Source organism: Corvus cornix, chromosome 1A, assembly GCF_000738735.6.
Source record: "Corvus cornix cornix isolate S_Up_H32 chromosome 1A, ASM73873v5, whole genome shotgun sequence".
Classification (NCBI taxonomy): domain Eukaryota; kingdom Metazoa; phylum Chordata; class Aves; order Passeriformes; family Corvidae; genus Corvus; species Corvus cornix.
In genome coordinates, this window is record NC_047057.1 from 32115991 (window position 1) to 32134647 (window position 18657).

The 18657-nt window shown below is 36.7% G+C and overlaps 1 protein-coding gene across 4 annotated transcripts in view; it reads left to right on the forward strand.

Annotated features, from left to right (window-relative positions):
• Nucleotides 1-12599, forward strand: part of MON2 (MON2 homolog, regulator of endosome-to-Golgi trafficking) — a 68463-nt gene extending 55864 nt beyond the window's left edge. For all 4 annotated transcript variants that reach the window (XM_039571067.1, XM_039571070.1, XM_039571068.1 and 1 more), the window contains 5 exons: nt 5869-5929; nt 7234-7357; nt 8148-8355; nt 9068-9150; nt 11024-12599. In XM_039571067.1, the coding sequence (XP_039427001.1) occupies nt 5869-5929; nt 7234-7357; nt 8148-8355; nt 9068-9150; nt 11024-11187 (640 nt within the window). In that variant the 3' untranslated portion in view covers nt 11188-12599. The remainder of the gene's footprint in view (nt 1-5868; nt 5930-7233; nt 7358-8147; nt 8356-9067; nt 9151-11023) is intronic.
• Nucleotides 12600-18657: the final 6058 nt, after the last annotated feature.

The following is an 18657-nucleotide window of genomic DNA, read 5'->3' on the forward strand; positions in this document are numbered from 1 at the left end:
CAACCAAAGGAATATATCATTAGCAAAACATTATCAATTTTCATAATATAGTAAAAGCTTGCTTCAGAGAAGAAATTTTTTTGTCCCTTGGCAATGGGTAAAAATCTATTTCAGTACAGCAAAAATTATCTAGGTTAGACACTAAGGAAACCTTTTACTCTAAGGAAGGTTAGGTATTTTAGGTAACTGCTTAGGAGTGGTATGGAATTTCCATCTTCTGTAAACATCTGTGGGCAAGCATCTTTCAGGAGTACTTTAAGTATATCTAATAGTGTTTTAGAATAAAGAACACAGTGGAACATGAAGAATTTAATTCCCTGATTTTCAGTGTATATGCTGATTTCAGTAACAAATGAATCTTTCTTTTTAACAGAGAACAGTAAAGCTCCTCAGTGCTTTACACTAATATGCTGTGTGTTTAGTTTTGAAACACACAAAAGTGAGCAACCAAACACAGCTGTATTTACTAATGATGGATAAATAGCAGCTTGCCCAAAACAAACAAAAAAAAAATACCAATGAAAATTTATTTTAGAGACACATCCATTAGTGAAAATGTGTGTAATAATGAATGGGTTTGGAATAGCATCAATAGGATTATATGGCAATCAGGTGAAAAACCTTCCTATTGTTTTTTCATTTATTTGAAAGAAAATTCTATTAAATAGGAGGACCTTAAAGTAGAAAAGATCACCATGATGGATTAAAAGACACTTCAGTCATCCAAATTTTTATTTTATGCTTCACTGTTTCTTTAATATAAAATAATCTTTGCAGTATCTTGCTTGGTTTTGTTTTTAGCTGCAGTCAGTATTCCTGCTTCCATTCTGAGACAGGCAGTCCACATCAGTTAATGCCCTATAACCTATATCATTGTTGGGTTTACAGAATTAAAATGAAGGTTTTTCAGGTTATTGTAGAAGAATGTATGTTCCCTTAAAAGTTGCTTTGGGAATACATATTACTATTTGCTGTAATTTAATTATTCCTAAATATTTGCAAAGCAAATGAAACAGTTCCATTTTGCATGTTCTTAGCTGACCAAGGCTGGTACTGCTACAGTTTTTTGGTATTAACTGTTCATAAATCCAGGGAAGTAAAATTATCACAGCTCTTTGGTGTAATTCAGGATAATCCCCTATCATCTTCATTACTTTTTTGGCCAAATATATTGTGGTTTTTTTTAATTTACAGTGAGTGATTTATGCTTTACTTGAATATTATTTCAACCATAGAAATTTCATCTTAATGTGTTGCTTGCTAGAAGCTATTACTCTTTATGTTAATTCTAATACCTTTTGCCATTTGTCACACATGGGCAAATATTCTCTGGAGGTAGAAGAAAAATAGTACTTGTGTGAATATTTATGATGCCTGATGATGTCTGTCTTAAGTCTGGTTTTACCTCTTTAGCAACGAGTGTACACTATAACTTTACATACAAAACATGTTTTAGAAAAAATTTTTTAATCATAATTAAAGGTGTCCTTAGAAAAGTGTAGAAAATTTTTCTTTCACCTAGAAACTTTAAGGTTCAAAATAATTAAAAACACTAAAAATAGGCTGGTATTTTATAGAACCACATGGCTACAACAAGAAAATTTGACCTGTTACTATAATTAATGCCCATTATCATTACACTTTGCAGGCTTGGTGTGAGTAGATGGATTTTGCTTACATAGTTGTATGTTGTGTGGCTACAGAATGTCTGGTTTGGGGTTGTGTTTTTTTTACCTGCCTTATGTTAATCTTTTTCTAAATAGCAGTTTGTCTTCCAAGAGTGTGGTTCCCCTACATACAGTTAGAGCCCTGTCCCTTGGTAGCTTTAGGATAGATAGCCTTTCTGTTCTCTCTATCAGCCTGAGCCTTGTGCTCCTAAAAAAAATTAAAGCTGAAAAGGGAGTACATCTTCCCCATGCCAGTAGTCAGGATGATTGTAATAGCAGTCATTTCTCCTTTTCTTCATCCGCTTTGTTCTCCTCCTCCTCCCCATATTGCTACTGAAGCGTGTCTCTCTCGCTGTGATGCAAGGAGGGCTCTAGAGATAGCTGTGGAAGTTCCCCACGTTGAGGTAATTCTCTTCGGATTTTCTTTGCTTTAATCTTTCTGCACTCTGTGCAAGATGCTATGAAACTACCCTTAGCAAGTAGGGCAACCTGCCCCTTTTGGTTTGAAATTTGCTAAATTGTGTCTTCTAGTGGTTTATAATTGCAGTTTACTCAGTCTCTTGAATTTGTAGTTGTTCCACTTGCAAGGAAATTGAATTCAGAATTTTCAAATTTAGTGTGTTCCTTAATTTTTTTTGGTAATTCTCATAGAAAACATATGTCAGTCATAGTGGTGCCTTATTCCAAGGCAATTTGAGAGAATTTATTCACTGTTTTGAAAGTAACAGCCAAAATTTATTGCTGAGTTGAGGTGCATGTCAACCTTCAGGTTGCAGGGGAAGGCAATGAGAATGTACTTTCCAACTATCCATGTTGGTCCTCTATTTAAGGCCAGCCAGGTGGTATAGAACTGTTTTTTGGTGTGTTTCCTGACTTATTTATATTAACAATGAGTTGTGCTTTTTAAAACTTTTGGTACTACTTGGACTTTTGTCCATATCACCAAAATCAATTAACCGAGCCACAGCTGAAGAGAATGCTCATAGTTAGATTCATGACTTATAAACTTGAATTGGTTTTAGTAACCCTGCTGAACCTGACCAAGTGGCTTTACTGCAGCTGTGAGTCAGGTAATCTCTGGTGGCTTTCCAACTTGCAAATGTGTCATGCAGGACAGGGAGGTTATTAAGTTATGTGCAGGAGTGTACAAATTGACTAAAGCCAGCATGGAATGGAAAGGTTCTGAAGCACAAAGAATTTGGGAAATGCAGTTCAGTTGACTCCCCAAGAGGCTGACAGTGAGACAGAGTAACCCCATTACTGTGTTGTCTGGATTTTTAGCATTCTCTAACATGTCACCCCTTGTGACAGGAATAGTTAGATATATACAGTTAGACCTGAATATGGTTAGAACTGAAAATTTACTTTCTTATGCTGGCGTTCTGTAATTTTTTCTAAGCTCTTTGTTTCAAGTAAACCAGAACTTTATCTCACAAAAACCCCTTACTTTTCTTCCTTCGTTCTTGATACATCGTCATACTCCACACTTTCCACTATTAAATGTTTTAGATGTCCTGTGCTATTGTCTGTCCAGGCTTTATGCAAAGCTAGGTAAATTACTTCCTTTTGTACCTTCTCTTCAAATCTTTATTCTCCAAGCCTGACTTAGCACTGCTGGATGGTTCTAAATATGAAACATCTGCATCTCTGTAAGACTCACAAAAGCCTTAATGCAGTCAGTCCTTTGAGCAACACTGCATAACAGATTTGATTAGTTTATCTCCTTTAGCTTTGTTCATTAAAATATGCCAGTGCACTTTGTCTTATTTTTGTATGCATGTTCTCCAAGTTTCCACCTGGCTGAGCATTGGGTAGAAAGATGAAACTATTTCACTGATGTTCTAAGTTTTTAACCAATATTTCAAACATTTTTCTAGTTTAACTCGTAACCCTTCTAGTCACTGTGGTCCTAGAAACCGTATGTGTAGATAGCCTAATATTGCTTCTGGCAGTGAAACTGAGTTGGCATTGATTAGACAAGAGGTCACTGTAATTTGAACCCTTAAATTAAAGCTCTGTGAATAACGGTATTTAAGATAGTGAACCTCTTCTGCACGGTGCCACCTCTATCTTTCGGATAGGAACAGTTTCAAGCCAGCTGTGGGGCTAAATGAGAGGGGATACTCGTTGTTTAAAATGTACAAAGCACAGCAGAAATGGTCTCTGCAGCTTTGTACAAGAAATTTCAAATACAGCCCAGAGAGCCCAGGTAAATGAAAAAGGAAAATACTACTGTCATAGAGAATTAACAACTTCCAAGATAGAAGTTTCAGCTTTTTAAATTTTTTTTTTAAAGCAAGCTACAGCTGAGGAGACTCAATAATCTTGATTTTTGTCATAAATCAAAATGACATTTAAAATTAATACATTTTATATAACTTAATTTACACAAAATTGTCTTCTAGTAAGAAGTAAGAAGCTGGTCTGTTTATTATTTCATATTGTTCTTCTTTCCCAGAGGCTTTCATAGAAGCATGTCAAGCCATTATATACAATAAAATTCAACAAATGTGTGTGTGTAGATATATAGATATAGATATAATTTATTAGAGCAGACGTCTATGCTCACATGAGGGAAGTAAATCAATACTTTCCCAAAAGATGCTTCTGAACAGAGTGCTGTGCACAGCAGGACTCCAGGTGGTTGTTAGGTTTTTGCTCTTGGCTCTGAAGCCCTCGCTGTTCAGTAGGCAGGGGCTGGGAGCTCTGTACTGGGGAAAGTTGCTGCATCACACTCTTATCTTTCCTGGCTCTTGACCCTCCAGTATGGTTTGGATATGTTGTGCCAGAACACCAAAGTATTTTGCCCCTAGATAGATGTACCCATATAGGCACCTTACAAAAATCTATTTACTTGGGAATAATTTGCTACGTGAACAAATACGTACCATAATCTGTACTATATAAGATAGATCAGATATGGATGACTGGGCAGGAAGGTCTTAACATGTCTTTAAGTAAACCTCAGCTCAGCGAGTCATAAATTAGGAAGTGTCAGAGTGAAATCTTCCCTTGTATTTCAACATGACCTGCATTTCTATGTATCATACTAGCTTACATTACTGTTTAAAGGTTTTGCATAGTTAACAGCTCTGTGTGTTAGAAAGGGTACTGACTGAACAACTACTTAATATTTTATTTTATTCTATGTTTTCAACATAAAATTCCAAACTTCATGACTGCTTAATACACAACCCAATAATAAATACAATATTTCATATTTTATTCTTTGTGGTTTTTTCTAGTCACACATGTAACACTTGTCCATTTCAAAGATAAATTGATCTAGACTTCATCTACATGAAGTCTCTTTGAGGAGCAGAGATATATTTATTTTTCAAGCAGATACATTGGTACATACATAATACATTCATAATTGTCCAAACTGAAAATTAGCTGTAGGTGTGAAGACTGATCTTCCAGTGTGTTATGCTAAGCACTCAGAAGATGGGGAAGAAACAAGCCTATCTCGGAAAAATCATGTTTGTCTTGGTCAGCAACATACAGGAACACTGAAAGAAAAAATCATGTAAAATAAAACAAAACATCTGTCAGCTAAACTAACCAGATTTGAATGAGATTTCAAAACCTTCAGGGTTCTTAAACTTTCTTTAAAATTGGCAATGGGATGGAGAAGACAGGCCCAGATGAGTACCGTTACGAGGACAGGATTGGCACAAGTTCACAGTCCTATACTGGGCAGCTGCCTTGCCTGTGAGCATGTGCTTAGCTCTGATTCAACAGGGTCTGTTGAATCGCTTCTGGACATTTCACCTGAAAATAAATAAAGAACGCCAGAAAGTTCTAAATTTCTTCAAAACTATTGTTTATAAAATGGGTTTTTCTTTTAATAAAATTCATTAAGAATGAGAACATATACATAATTTCAGTTAGCAGGGGAAAAGGACATGGTAATGTCCCATTAATGAAAAGTTTTTCATTAATGTAGAGGAAAATGTAAAATTAAAAAAAATTTTTACAGATGAACTGCTGAAACTTGAAAGTATTTTTCTTGCATAGTGAGTGAAAAAAATAGGTTGGTCAAAGCCCCCATCCAACCTGGCCTTGTGATCATTAATCATTACCATATAATAGTACCAACTTGATGCATGTAATAACTGTAAATGTAATGTGTTTTCCCATACTTACCTCCTTACACATGATGTAAATTTAAAGTATAATGCACTTTGTTTATTTTTAGTACACCTCCTGATAATCTCTCAATTCAAGAATTTCAGAAGAATGAGAGTATTGATGTTGAGGTAAGGAACTTTTAACAAATATACTATTGCAAGTAACAAATTAGTGACATTGACAAGTTGCATTCGGTTCTGAAATAATTTTTTGAAAAGTTACCCTTTCATTACTTTTTCTGTGATATTGTTTTCATTTTTGAAAACAAGACAGGAAATTCATAGGCCCAGAATTCAGCTGCTTCAGGGTGATGCAAAAAGTAGGAAGTGGGGTGCCACAAACTGCTTCTTTTCCTCTCATCTTCAAAACAGTGTAGAGTGGCTAAGCCAGAATGTTTCTGCCTCTAACTCATTATGTGATCCTTACTATTATGTTATTGCTGAGCATTTACACAGGTATTGTAGACCACAGAGAAAGCTGACAATTAAACATAAAAGGAGTGCTTTCTGCATTGAGAGGGCGATTAGCAAAAATTCATTTTTTCTTAGACATTGTTCCCCTTAAAATGTGTTCTCAATACTGAGAAGCTTTGGCATAAATGAAGAAATTATGTGTTGTTCATGCAGCACAAAGATCGCTGTAATTGTAAAGAGAAAATGTTTGGTTTCATAAGGCCGAAGAAAATTAAGAGAAGATGATACTTGAAGTGAGGAGCAACTTGTCCCCTTTAACTCCAGGGCAAAGAAATGTGGCAGAACAGAGATTAGGGATACAAAACAAAAGGAGTTGCAGAGAAGACGTGGCAGTATCAGTGGTTTCATCACCGTCATCTTTCCAGAGGGGTGGCTGGAACACAAAGATATCCGGATGAAGAACGGGAGCAGTTCTGCCTGCAGTGAGCAGAATTCTCAAATCTAATGGATTAATTTATGGAGACGTAAACCCACTTTGTTCCTGAATGGGAGCATCAAGACAAGGATGGAGAGCATTTCTGTTAATGTGTATTGCCTTAAGCTTGTTTAGATAATTAACACACTTGTTCTGCTTTGCAGATGTCACATTGTTAGGGATGTGGTATGTGTGTTAATGTCATAGTGAGGGTATTGAGTTGCGGTTAAGGGAGAGAGAGGTTCCTCATGCTAGATTTTCTCTTTTCAAAACCATAAATTCGATTTGAAGACTACACTTCAAATGTCATTTGAAATCTGATCAGAAACTCTGGCAAAAGTGGTGGGGGGAAAGGTTTATTATTTCAAGTTAATTGTCCCATGCAAGACCACACTTTTGGACATATCTGCAAATTTCAAATGCTAGCAATAGAAGATTTTGTGAAGTCTAATTAGGCCTTTCTCTCTTGTTAAATATTTCTTCATACTAGATTTACAATTTTATTATTTAGAAAACCAATATAAATATATGTAATTTATTTTAGGTGGTGCAGCTTATCAGCACAGAGATACTGCCATATGCTAATTTTATTCCTAAGGAATTTGTTGGTCAAATAATGACTATGCTCAATAAAGGCTCAATACATTCTCAGTCATCCTCCTTTACAGGTATGGTACCTGAATGACAAAAAAATACAGTGTTTAAATCTACTAGAAAATAATTAAAATGTTGAGAGTACTTACTATGATAAAGACTTGAAGTTCCCTGGCACAAATTCAATATAGACCATTTGATATCTAACATTTTTTATAAACTATATTTTGTGGAAGTTGCCAAGCTTTCCTTGCAATTTTTAAAAAATTACTTCCTTACTGCTTGGACTGTATAATATATAATATTGTACTTGTGTTACTTTCTACATAGTTTATTTTCCTTTGTGCCAGTTCTAGCAATCATTTCAGACAATTGTAAGACGGACATAATATCCTGTTCTTAAAAACTAAATGACTTTAGTGTAACTATATGGTGTACCTAACCAGATACCTTCTCTGCCTTTAAGACAAAACATTTCTAGGGATTTTTGGAAAGATGAAAAAACTGGACATAAACCATTACATAGAAAAATACTTGAATTGTACGGTACCAAATATGAGTAGTACCTACAATGTAGGACTGGGTTTGCTGTTTTTAGATTATTTCATGTATTTTATAGTTAAAGCAATGTCAGGTACATGACATGTTACTGAGAATGTGGCAGAATGAATTTCTTGTTTTTGGAACTATTGTGATTTTTGCACAGTCATTTTTTCTTAGAATGTATTCTTATTATTTGTTCTTATCACTGTTAATATTTTTTAATACTAGAGAAGTGATAACCTTTTCTCAATTTATAATAAACTGATTGAAATGCAGCATCATGCACACTGCACAATTAAATGCATTATTTTACTTCGACAGAAGCTGAAATAGATATTCGAATGAGAGAGGAGTTTTCTAAGGTGTGTTTTGAAACACTGCTCCAATTTTCATTCAGTAATAAAGTCACAACTCCTCAAGAAGGCTACATCTCTAGAATGGCACTTTCTGTGCTCTTGAAAAGGTCACAGGATGTATTGCATCGCTACATAGAAGATGAGAGATTGAGTGGCAAATGTCCTCTTCCACGGTATGTGCGTTGTCTTTAGAAAATAAAGGTATTACCAGGACTTTATGAAAAGAAGTTTGCATTCAAAATATCACTTAGTCATGAAAAAAATGAGGGGTGTGGGAGATAATGAAATTTAAAAGGCAGGGAAATCTTTATGGGGAAGATATTTCAAAGAAAATTGCTGGTACCAAATTTTTTTTTAAAAACCTTTAAGTAGCAATGGTCATAGTCTGTGCTGTTACATTTTCAGTTACTGAAACAATGTTTCTGATCTCTCTAGCTAATATTTCTGAAATCGGATTTCCTTTTATTCCCAGTAGAGCTATTTGTAGTTTCTAAATTGAGAGGTGGGTAGAATATCCTCAAAAATACGATAAAACATCCAAACAGCAATATTGTGAATCATTACTCAAGTAAGTGTTCTTGAAATGGAAAAATTGACTGAAATACTAAGAAATTCTTTAAAATGGGAACTTACTTGAAATTTGCTTAACTTTTGAAGGTTTTTGATCATGAATGTGGAAAATTATTATCTTTATGTTAGCCTTATCACTTACCCTGATATGAGTGTTTTCAGATTGAGATTTGTATGGTGTTGCTGTTTCCAGTATCACAGCTAAAGCTGTCCTTGCTGAGATAACAGCAATAATGGTGGGAAAGTTTTTTCTATAAAACTTATATTATTGAAACAAAAATGAGTAGTTGACTGTTTGCATTTTTTCATTTGTAGGCAGCAAGTAACAGAAATAATATTTGTTTTAAAAGCTGTCAGTACTCTCATAGATTCACTTAAAAAGACTCAACCTGAAAATGGTAAGTTGATGGTTGTTAAGTAACATGGTTCTAAATAAGGTAACATTATATCTTCGCCAAAGATGCATTTATTATTTCCTTTAGTAGTCTTCCCAGAAATTTGAAAGAAAAGTGTAGTCTGTAAGAGTCAGTATTCTGTAATTCTTTGTATATGTAGGTGGCAGGTAGACAGCAAGAAACCCCACAAAGTTCTTCCAGCATGCCTAAAAGTATAAGAACCTAAGATATGTTTAATAAAAGAGAAGACCTCAATTTATGGTGTCCTTTATTAGATAAAGCTTGGTGTCTTCTGAAAACAAAGAAAAAAAAACCCATTCCAAAAATATTAATAGAATTCTTAAATATATGAAGCCTGGCTAGACACTTTTTTCCTTCTCATGATACCTTTGTAGGTTGCTATGGATCATGTTCACATAGGTGCAATCTGCAGTTAAAGGGGTGTACAAGTTAAATGCATGGACAGGCTGGTAGATACATACACTTGTGCTCTTGCTTTCCCTCTCTTCCTGCTCTATTATTTCCTGTCCCCTGGATTGAGCTTAGCTCATTGATGCCTGAGTAAATGGTTGACAGATGTATTTAAATGGCTGAATTAAATGAAAGACCTCAATTTCATTTATAATCGTGTATCCTGTTCCTCTTGTAAGCTGCACCTTCGGTATGTGTGGAGAGTTCTTAGAAGGAAACAATCATGAGTCTTGGTTAAGCCCACTGTATTGGGCTCTGAAGTTGTGACAGAATTGTGTATACATTTCCCCCTACCTCCCTGCTTTTGATATTAGGAGGAACAGGAAAAAACACCCTTTTCAATCCTGAAACAAACAAATGAAACACCCTTTCCAGAAAAACACAGGCAGGTGAGTTTCTGGAAAGAGGCAGTTCCTCATTTGCATCATCACTGAGCAGCCAGAGTTATAATGATACAGTTTCCAAGGTTCATGGCAAAAGGGTGCAAGTTTTATGCCGGGATGCTAACCCTGAAGGTAACTGAAGTGCTACTTTAGTGGGTCTTCCTCTTAGAGGGGTAGAGTAGCCAACTCAGCTGGACTGTTCCCCACATCCCTCTTCCTGCAATGAGAGACATATTTCCCCTGGTCCATATGCAGCAGTGCTTGCCAAACCTCCCACACACTTTCTTAGAAAGAGAACCACTGGAAAAATTACAGAATCATTTCACTCTCACTTCTTCTACCTTTTAATAATTTTATTTATTTAAGATAATTATTACTGTTGTCTGAAGCCAGGGTTTTGTTATTTTTTGAAAGCAGAGCTAAAACAGAAATAAGCAAGGGAGTGACATTATAATAAGATTCATGCTACAGTGTTTAATTTTACTTGTTGGAGTAACAAAACTTCACCATGGATATTTTTTGTCTTTGTCCAGTGTTTTCTACCTTTGCGTTCTATAGTTCTTGTAATCTGAAATGATCTAAAATCAATAGAAAGTCTCACTGCTGACAATTTTCCAAAAGTGAAATGTGCATCCAGTTCAATTTTCTGTCAACAGTTGAGAAAAGCAGGCAGAAAACGCTTGTGTGTTACAGATTGAATAGAAGTATTATGTTAAATTTGTCAGTTCTTTATCCCAAAACCACAGTGAATGACTTATATGTAGAAACACAGGTGTGTAGCACCACTTTAAGGATATTATCCATCTGGCCTCCAGTTGCAGTTGAAAAAACAAATGGTTCTCCTGCAGAAATCTTGGCCCATATCTGAGTGCCCTGCATGGATGCCACAGTGTCTGTATAGCACCAAGTACCTATGTTTAGGCACACTGTGAGTGTGCCCTGACTTAGAGGTATTGAAAAAAATCTGTTGTTAGTATTTGGACAGTAGTAAGTGATTCAGTCTGTTCTTTTCTTCCCTGCAGTTGATTCTAGCACATGGGCACAAGTTATTGCCTTGTACCCGACTTTAGTAGAATGTATCACTTGTTCATCCTCAGAAGTGTGCTCTGCTTTGAAGGAGGCACTGGTTCCCTTTAAGGACTTCATGCATCCACCAGCATCCAAGGTACAGAATGGAGAGTCTTGACCCCATAAAACTTCTTTTTGATCCTTGAAGGGAATATCCAAAAATGTTTGCTCCCAGTTCAAGTTTCTCTGAGGAAATCTCTTGTGACTAGTACTTTGGCAACCAGTGCTGACTGCCTCTTAACTGTACTAACGAGAGCTCAGTAAGTCGTGAATACAGGCTTTATCTCAAAGGTTCCAGAGTGAGTAGCAGTGCAAACCTTTAATAAATTTAACTGACTAGTTGGAATCATTTATAATCTAATGTACTTGCTACAGTATCTTGAAGTGGTGATTGAAAAGTGGGCTTATGTACAGCTTGTTGTGTATGTGTTAATGATGTAATTAAAAATATTTCAATTCAGTCAGATTTATTAGGCTGGTGTTTTGCACCCTTTTTTGAAGTACGAATTGTACTAAAATTTTATGCAAGATGGTACTGTAACATTCCATATATCTGTAACCAGCCTTTGTAAACAAAGGGAACTGATATACTTGTGTGTATAATAAATGGTACAGTTATGTATAAAATAGTTGCATTTATTATTTAAATTCTTTTAAAAATATTGATAATGTCAAATGCCTGAAAATGTATTTATTATGAATAAGTTGTATGCTTGCATTTTTACTTACAGTTTGCCTTCTAAATTGCCAGATATGCTCATTCATATCTGATCATGTTAGTTTTTGCTTAATTGAATGTATCTTCTTTGTGGCCATTGGACATCTGCAAAGGGTCATACAACAAAAGATTGAAGTAAGCAGTCACAGTCTGCTGATCTCAAACTTCAGAGTAGTTGACCTGAAATAAGTTTGAATATGCAGAAATCCACTGTAGCACTTCAGCACTACCATACCTCACTTTATAATAAATTTGTTTCAAGATGTTTGTTCTACTTAACTCTATCCATTTTTGCAGTTGCAGCCTTGCTTTAAAAAGAAAACAAACATATTTGAGGGTTGTTAGCCTTTTTTGACCTTCTTGGCAAGTATCACAGTCTTTGAATCGACCCAAGAAAGGCAAGTTCAAATATCTAAAATACTTGGCTGTAATATTTTGTTAATAATTTTAAGTGTTTTGTTTTGTAATGTCTTTTCAACCCAAACAAATTGTTCTAATCTTTTAATTATAAATCGTGTCTGATAAAAACCATGAAAAGTGTATTTTTGAAGATAGTTACTCATTTAGAAATGCAGTAAAATTTGTCATAAAGTAAATGTGAATTTGTTTCACTTTCACGTAATACACAATTGAAGCAAACCACTTTTAATAGTATTGTTTTTAAAGTTTGTGATCTAACATTTAAAGTTATTTAATTAATCTTGATTTCAATAATGTTTCACCTCTATTCACATTTTTAATCTGTGATGTGAAAGCACAAAGGCCAAATGGAAAAAAAAAAAAATAAAAAAAGACAGGTGCCTTTCTATGGATTTCAGAATTTCAGAGCTTACCCTTAGGGTTTTATTTCTTCAAGTCTTTTGTAGATATTAAAAGATCGTCATGCATAAGAAATGGTATTACATCTGTTTGCTTTGCACTTTCCTTGCTAAAGGGACACTGTCGCGGGTTCGGTTTGTAACCGGGCGGAAACACCAATTTAGTGTAGTGGTTTGGTCCAAAATACTCATTACTGTTTATCTGCTGTGAGATAAGAATTAGGAGAAATGCAAAACAGGCACCAAACTTGAAAGAATATAAAGAAGTTTATTAACAGACCTAAAAGAAGAAAAAAAAAATTATACCACCTTCAGAACCCTCCTCCTCCCCCCATCTTCCTCCCTTCTCCCACTGACAATGTGAAAAGACAACCCTTAAGATGTTCAGTCTGTTTACCACTTCCATAATAACCTTGTTCAGTCCATTTAGAAAGAGAAGTCTCTTCTTGCTCATGCTATGAAAACATTATCACAACGAGACAGCCGCCCACTTCCAAATATTGTTCAGTCCATTTAGGAAGAGGAGTCTCTCTGCCTGCGTGTGAGTCCTTTCCCCCGACTTGCAGCTTTTCCCGCAACTGCTTTCGAGGGTCCACTCTTGAAGTTTTTGGGGGTACAGTTTTAAGGTTGAGCCGTTCAGAAACAAAAACAGAGGCCCTTCTCCTTCCCTGGGAGCAAAGGGTCTTCATCATCTTCATCTTTAAGACTATCTCTGGGAGCATCTCTAGGAACTGAGGTTTTCTCCTTTCCTGTTTGGAGCAAAAGTCCTCATCTGGTTCATCTCTAGGAACTGAGGTTTTCTCCTTTCCCATTTGGAGCAAAAGTCCTCATGTGGTTCATCTCTCCCTGTCCAAACTTCTCATGAAATTACAGCTGCGTCAGCATCTGCCTATCTCAACGCAGGTGCTTCTGCTCACGAGTTGAACACTCCACCCCCATATCTTCATGAAATTACAACAGGATACTCTGATATATCATAGCTTCACAACAGAATTTCAGCTTTAAGCATCTCCTCTCTCTCTTCCCTCAGGTTTTCAGCTCTTCACAGCAATAAAAAGGGTTAATCTCACCTCGGCCTTGCAGCTTTGCAGCTGGAATGTTGAATTTTTTCTTATCGCAGTGGAGAGGGGGGAGAGCCGAGCCGCTCCGGCTGCCCACGGCAAGGCAGTTGGGGGGGGTTCCATGGCTGGAACAGGTCCATGGCTTCAGGATGGCCGTGGCCCGGCCCGGCCTGGCCCAAGCAGGGCCTGGCCGGGCCCACTGGGCCCTGCTCGGGCCCCGCAGCCACCTGTCCCAGCGCTGGAAACGAGAGAGAGCTTGGAGGGGGAGTTTGCCTATTCTTAAATGTGGATCACAGAGGTGATCACAACTTTAAGTGGCTTAGAGAATTGTCCATATCCAAACTGGCCAGCTGATAGGTTCTATCAGTTCCCAGAGGAAACTGTAAGCACCCCTTAGCAAGGACGTCCCTTCCGGGACTATGCTTGCTAACCTATGACAGACACTGATTGGTATATGTGAATAGGTGTAAAAGTTGTAGAAGCTTCAAGCTGAAGGTGTGATGAACTGGTCAGGGTTACCCTGCATGAATAATGTTCTCCAGGCAGTTCTTTGGACAGCTTGCTCCCACAAGTTTCCAGTTTATGGTCCTTTTTAAAAGCTTTCTGCTTCAAAGTACAGTAAATGTTAAAGAGGCTTCAAGACCTTGCACATTTCTGTGACCAAAGTTACATGGAACCTAATTGTCAAACCTGAATAGTTTTAAGAGAATACACACATTAAGGAAACAAATGCTTCTTGTTAATAGAATTTATGTCAAAATACCTTCTCTGGAGGAGCATTTCCAGTATACTGCAGAACTGGGTCTTGCATACACGTAACAACATTATCTATTCTCTGAAAGCGAAAGCCTGACAACTGCTCTCCTAATTAGTGGAAGATAAGTCAAGGTCATTAAAAAAACAAACTGTAGGGCAGGAAAGAAGGGAATTAATTTGTTTTAGAATATATAGGTGTGCAGACCAAGCTATGGGTGAATTTGTTTCTAATTAGTTTCTAATGGATTTTTCAGTGATAATACAGATGCATTTGTCCATTGAGGCAAATCTTCATCTTTATCTGTAATTCAAAAAGGGATGCATGAGTCTTTCCTGACTCTAGAGCTTAGACTACTTTACACCTATGAATATTAATCTTCAAAAGGTTTTGAAATAAACTACCAATGAGCTAACTTACCATCCTTTTCTCTTAATTACAAAATGAATAATATCTGTGCTATTTGAGGCATGTTTTGGCCATGCAGTCTGAGGTTGACCACATTAAAACTGCTTTTTTGTATTTTGTATAAATAGTTTGAAAACTAAAAGCTACTTAGCTTAGAAAATGTTTTCATTGACTAATTTTGTCTGTGAACAAGAATTATTCCCTTTACTGTGCCTTCTTGTCCAACACTCAAATATTTCCTCCAACTTGAAATATCAGTTTCTTTTTTCTATTTGTACTTTTTGCTAAGCATTCTTAGGGCATCTTTGATGCAGCAGCATTTTTGAATATTTAAATTTCACATTTTTACACGTTCCTAGCAAGGGAAATCTTGTTCAGAAGAAATTGAATTAATTCAACATTACCTCTTGAGTAGACCCATGTCCAAGTTCTTTTCAAATCTGTAGGGTTGCTTAGTCATGAGAATTTAAAAATGTGGACATTTTCAGGATGGGGTCTGCAGTGTCGCTGAAGTCAGCTCTAAGTGTGGTACAGCTGACTGAATAGAAATGCATCCGCTGGAAGTTAGAAGATAAGCATTAATTGCTTATTAAATGTAACCACAATCTTCACCTTTTTCCTTCTTGTCCACAACTTTAAAACGGACATGGATGGGAATCCAAGGAGGAAATTATTAGATTATTAGCATGTTCATATCAAGACTTCGGATTACTTGGGAAAACTTGTATGTCTCAGTGCCATGACCATTGCCTTAATGTACATGAGGATTTAAGATTGCATAGAACTGATTATGAAAAAAGAACAGATGTCTCAAGCTGGGAACTTTTTATAGAAAGTCTTATTCCTAGAACTAACCTACAGTAGTTATTTGCTTATCATCCGAGATGGTTATCTAACTGGACATCTGTTTTGCTCCCTTGTATATGAGCCTGCTTCTCCTCCTGCTTTATTGGTGAACTGTGAACTGTGGGTTACTGGACATTAAAAATACACATGAAACACATGCTCACCGTTAGTTATTTACAAGAGTAAGTAAGAGTATGTCTGTGAAACTTGAGTAGGTTATCACAGTATTCTGCAGATGGGGTTCTTTTTTTAAGGCAGGTTGAGTTGTTTCTTCTTCCCAAAGAGCAAATCTTCTCATAGCTGGCCCTGAACTCTTCAGGCAAGATATTTTTAGTGAGGCTAATGCCTTTCTTTTCCTCAGCACATGGCAAACACAAGTACTAGTCATCAGTGTATTTTACAGAAATTCATTTAGAAGCTCAGGATAGGAGTGTTCTTGAGGGGAGGGAGGAGGAAAGCACATTTTCTACTCATCTGTTTCTGTACAGCTCAGTTCTGTGTCTCTTCACTAGTCGTTCACATTTGTAGCTAGCTACTCATTTTGTGTATGGGCAGGCAACCTTCAGCTTGAGTCCTCCTGAATAAGGTGAGGCTCTGTAAGCATGAGAAGAAACTGCTGTGCACAGCTGCCTTGTGAGCTGTGCACATTCTGACTGTGATACTGCCACAGGCCCAGTAAGACTGTTTAGAGTGGGGTGTGTCAGAAAGTTCCAAATAAGGCAGCTCTAGTGTGTAGGTTTTGTTTGAATTGAAATCCAAAATCGTGCACAGACATTGTCTACATCTGTAGGTGAAAACCATTTAGCCATCAGCAAAATATTGATATTATATTTTTATTCCCCAAGAAAAGCCTATTTTCTCCCTGGATTTTTCACCCCTACCTTCTCACAGTATCTTCTATATGTGCTTCTCTGTGTGTGCTTCAGTTGTAACTTTTGGATGCAGGGACTCTTTGTCTAGACAGCATTTTGTGTATCAGGGCAAGTACAAGTCCAATAAAAATAATCATCAGTGTAGAACACAGATTTCATTTGGAGAGTGGATGCTCTTTAAAGTTCATAGCTGAATTTTAGTGTTCAGATTAATGTCATACTCAAAGTACCTGACTGCTGTCTAATTTAGGACAGACAGCATTACACCCACTAGGAACCAATTTCTGGGATCAAGAATGACTACAGCAGCAGCAAGTGAGCAAAGTATTGGATGGGTGATTTAAGATAACTTGCGTAAGAAAGAAAGAAAGTGAAATTAAATATTCACAATTCTTGGGGGAGAGGGAGAACCTCAAAATAAAAATGACTGGACTTAAAGAAGTCAGACCACAGAAAATTGATAACATCTCACAGAATACAAGTCTGAAGTAAGAGAGGAACTGAGGAGATAGGACAGTTTCTTGGAGATGTGAAGGTCACGACTGAAAGTATGTGCCAGACAAGCTGTAATAAGAGACCAGCTCAGGTTAAAGGAATTTCATCGACTTTAAACACAGTGAGGGGAGGCCTATGAAAGATGGAAATTTAGATACCACCAAAGATGAGTGTTAACAGATAGGGATGAAAGTAGATACACCTGTCAGCTGACAGAGAATAAATGCCTAAGTAGTAAAAGGTTTGTATTAACAAAAATGCTGACTACCTAAAGGAGTGTGGCTGTTTACACTGTTTTCAGAGCTGCAGTTTGTGTGTTGAATTTTTTGGTTTGTTATGGTGATGGCTAATCCAAAACATCAGAAATCTACTGCCAGTGTATTGCTTGTGAAACTGATATGAGTGACAAAGATTGAAGAAGCTTGCCTAGAAAAAAGGGAAACAGGAGAGAAAACGGTTACATGTTGGCAAATTTACTGGGCCTGAAGAATTTCTTCCTGGTATTTAAAGAATTACTTTGAGTAACTTCAGTATTTTTAAGATCATCTTTGTGATGTCCTTGTGTCCTATCAGTTAGAGAGTAACATGCTAAAAACTGATCCTTTTCTTTCTAAGCTCCTTATTTAAGAATTTATGTCTTAATTATGAAACAACTTTGATAAAAAGGGTAACATTTACCTGTATGTTTACTGTGCTAACTACAGGATTTCACTAGCAAGAGATGAGACTATTCATTGCTTGAATTTACTTCATTAGCTGTGTTTAGAGGAATTCTCAGATAAGCTTACTTTTATAATCAGTTTGATAAGCTTTTTTCTCTCTCCATGTCAACACATTTATTCCCACTTCCTGCCTTAAAAACTTCATAATCGCATTTATCAGCAGTGTAGTCTTCTTTTCACCTAAAATTGTGTTCCTTATGGAAAGAATGAGTTAAGTACAGCTACCATATTTTTCTTCAATCAAAAATATTGTGATGTTGAAACATACTCAAAGTCATCAGCCCCTTGGTCTGTTTTGTTTTCAGAAGAGATTAGCAATAACTAAATAAGAAACAAAAGCCCTTGGAAGTCAGGTATCTGGCATCTTCACAGTTTTGTTACTGAAGACCCTGATCTTCAAGCTGGAGTCATACCTGCTGCTCTCTGTGCACAGAATATCTGCCTTAGACTTGACACGAGTCTCCAGTGGTATCTCCAAAGCTGAAGCTGCTTCAAGATTGCAGAGGCTCATGCGGGTGTGACGCTTGGAAACTTGAAGCCTGATATCACTCGGTCTGATGTTTTTAATGTTAACAATTTCTTATTTAGAACAATTAAAGTTGCCAAGGAATTGCTTATGTTTCTGGCTTCCTTGCCAGAAGACTCACACTTCTGTCCCCCATCACATCACAGACCAGTGCCTGGTACTGAGGGGAGGGGCTGAGAGGCTCCACAGAAAAGTGGCAGCCAAAACTGGATTGCCACCAATTCAGAGAGTGCACAGAGAGCAGTCTGGTTTTGATCGGCCTCTGTCATGAGAAAACATGGAAGGGGACAGGAATATTAAGTGCATAGTACTGCTGGGATGTACATGTACAAAGAGCTGGTTTCTGGAGTACATCTTGACTGTTACTT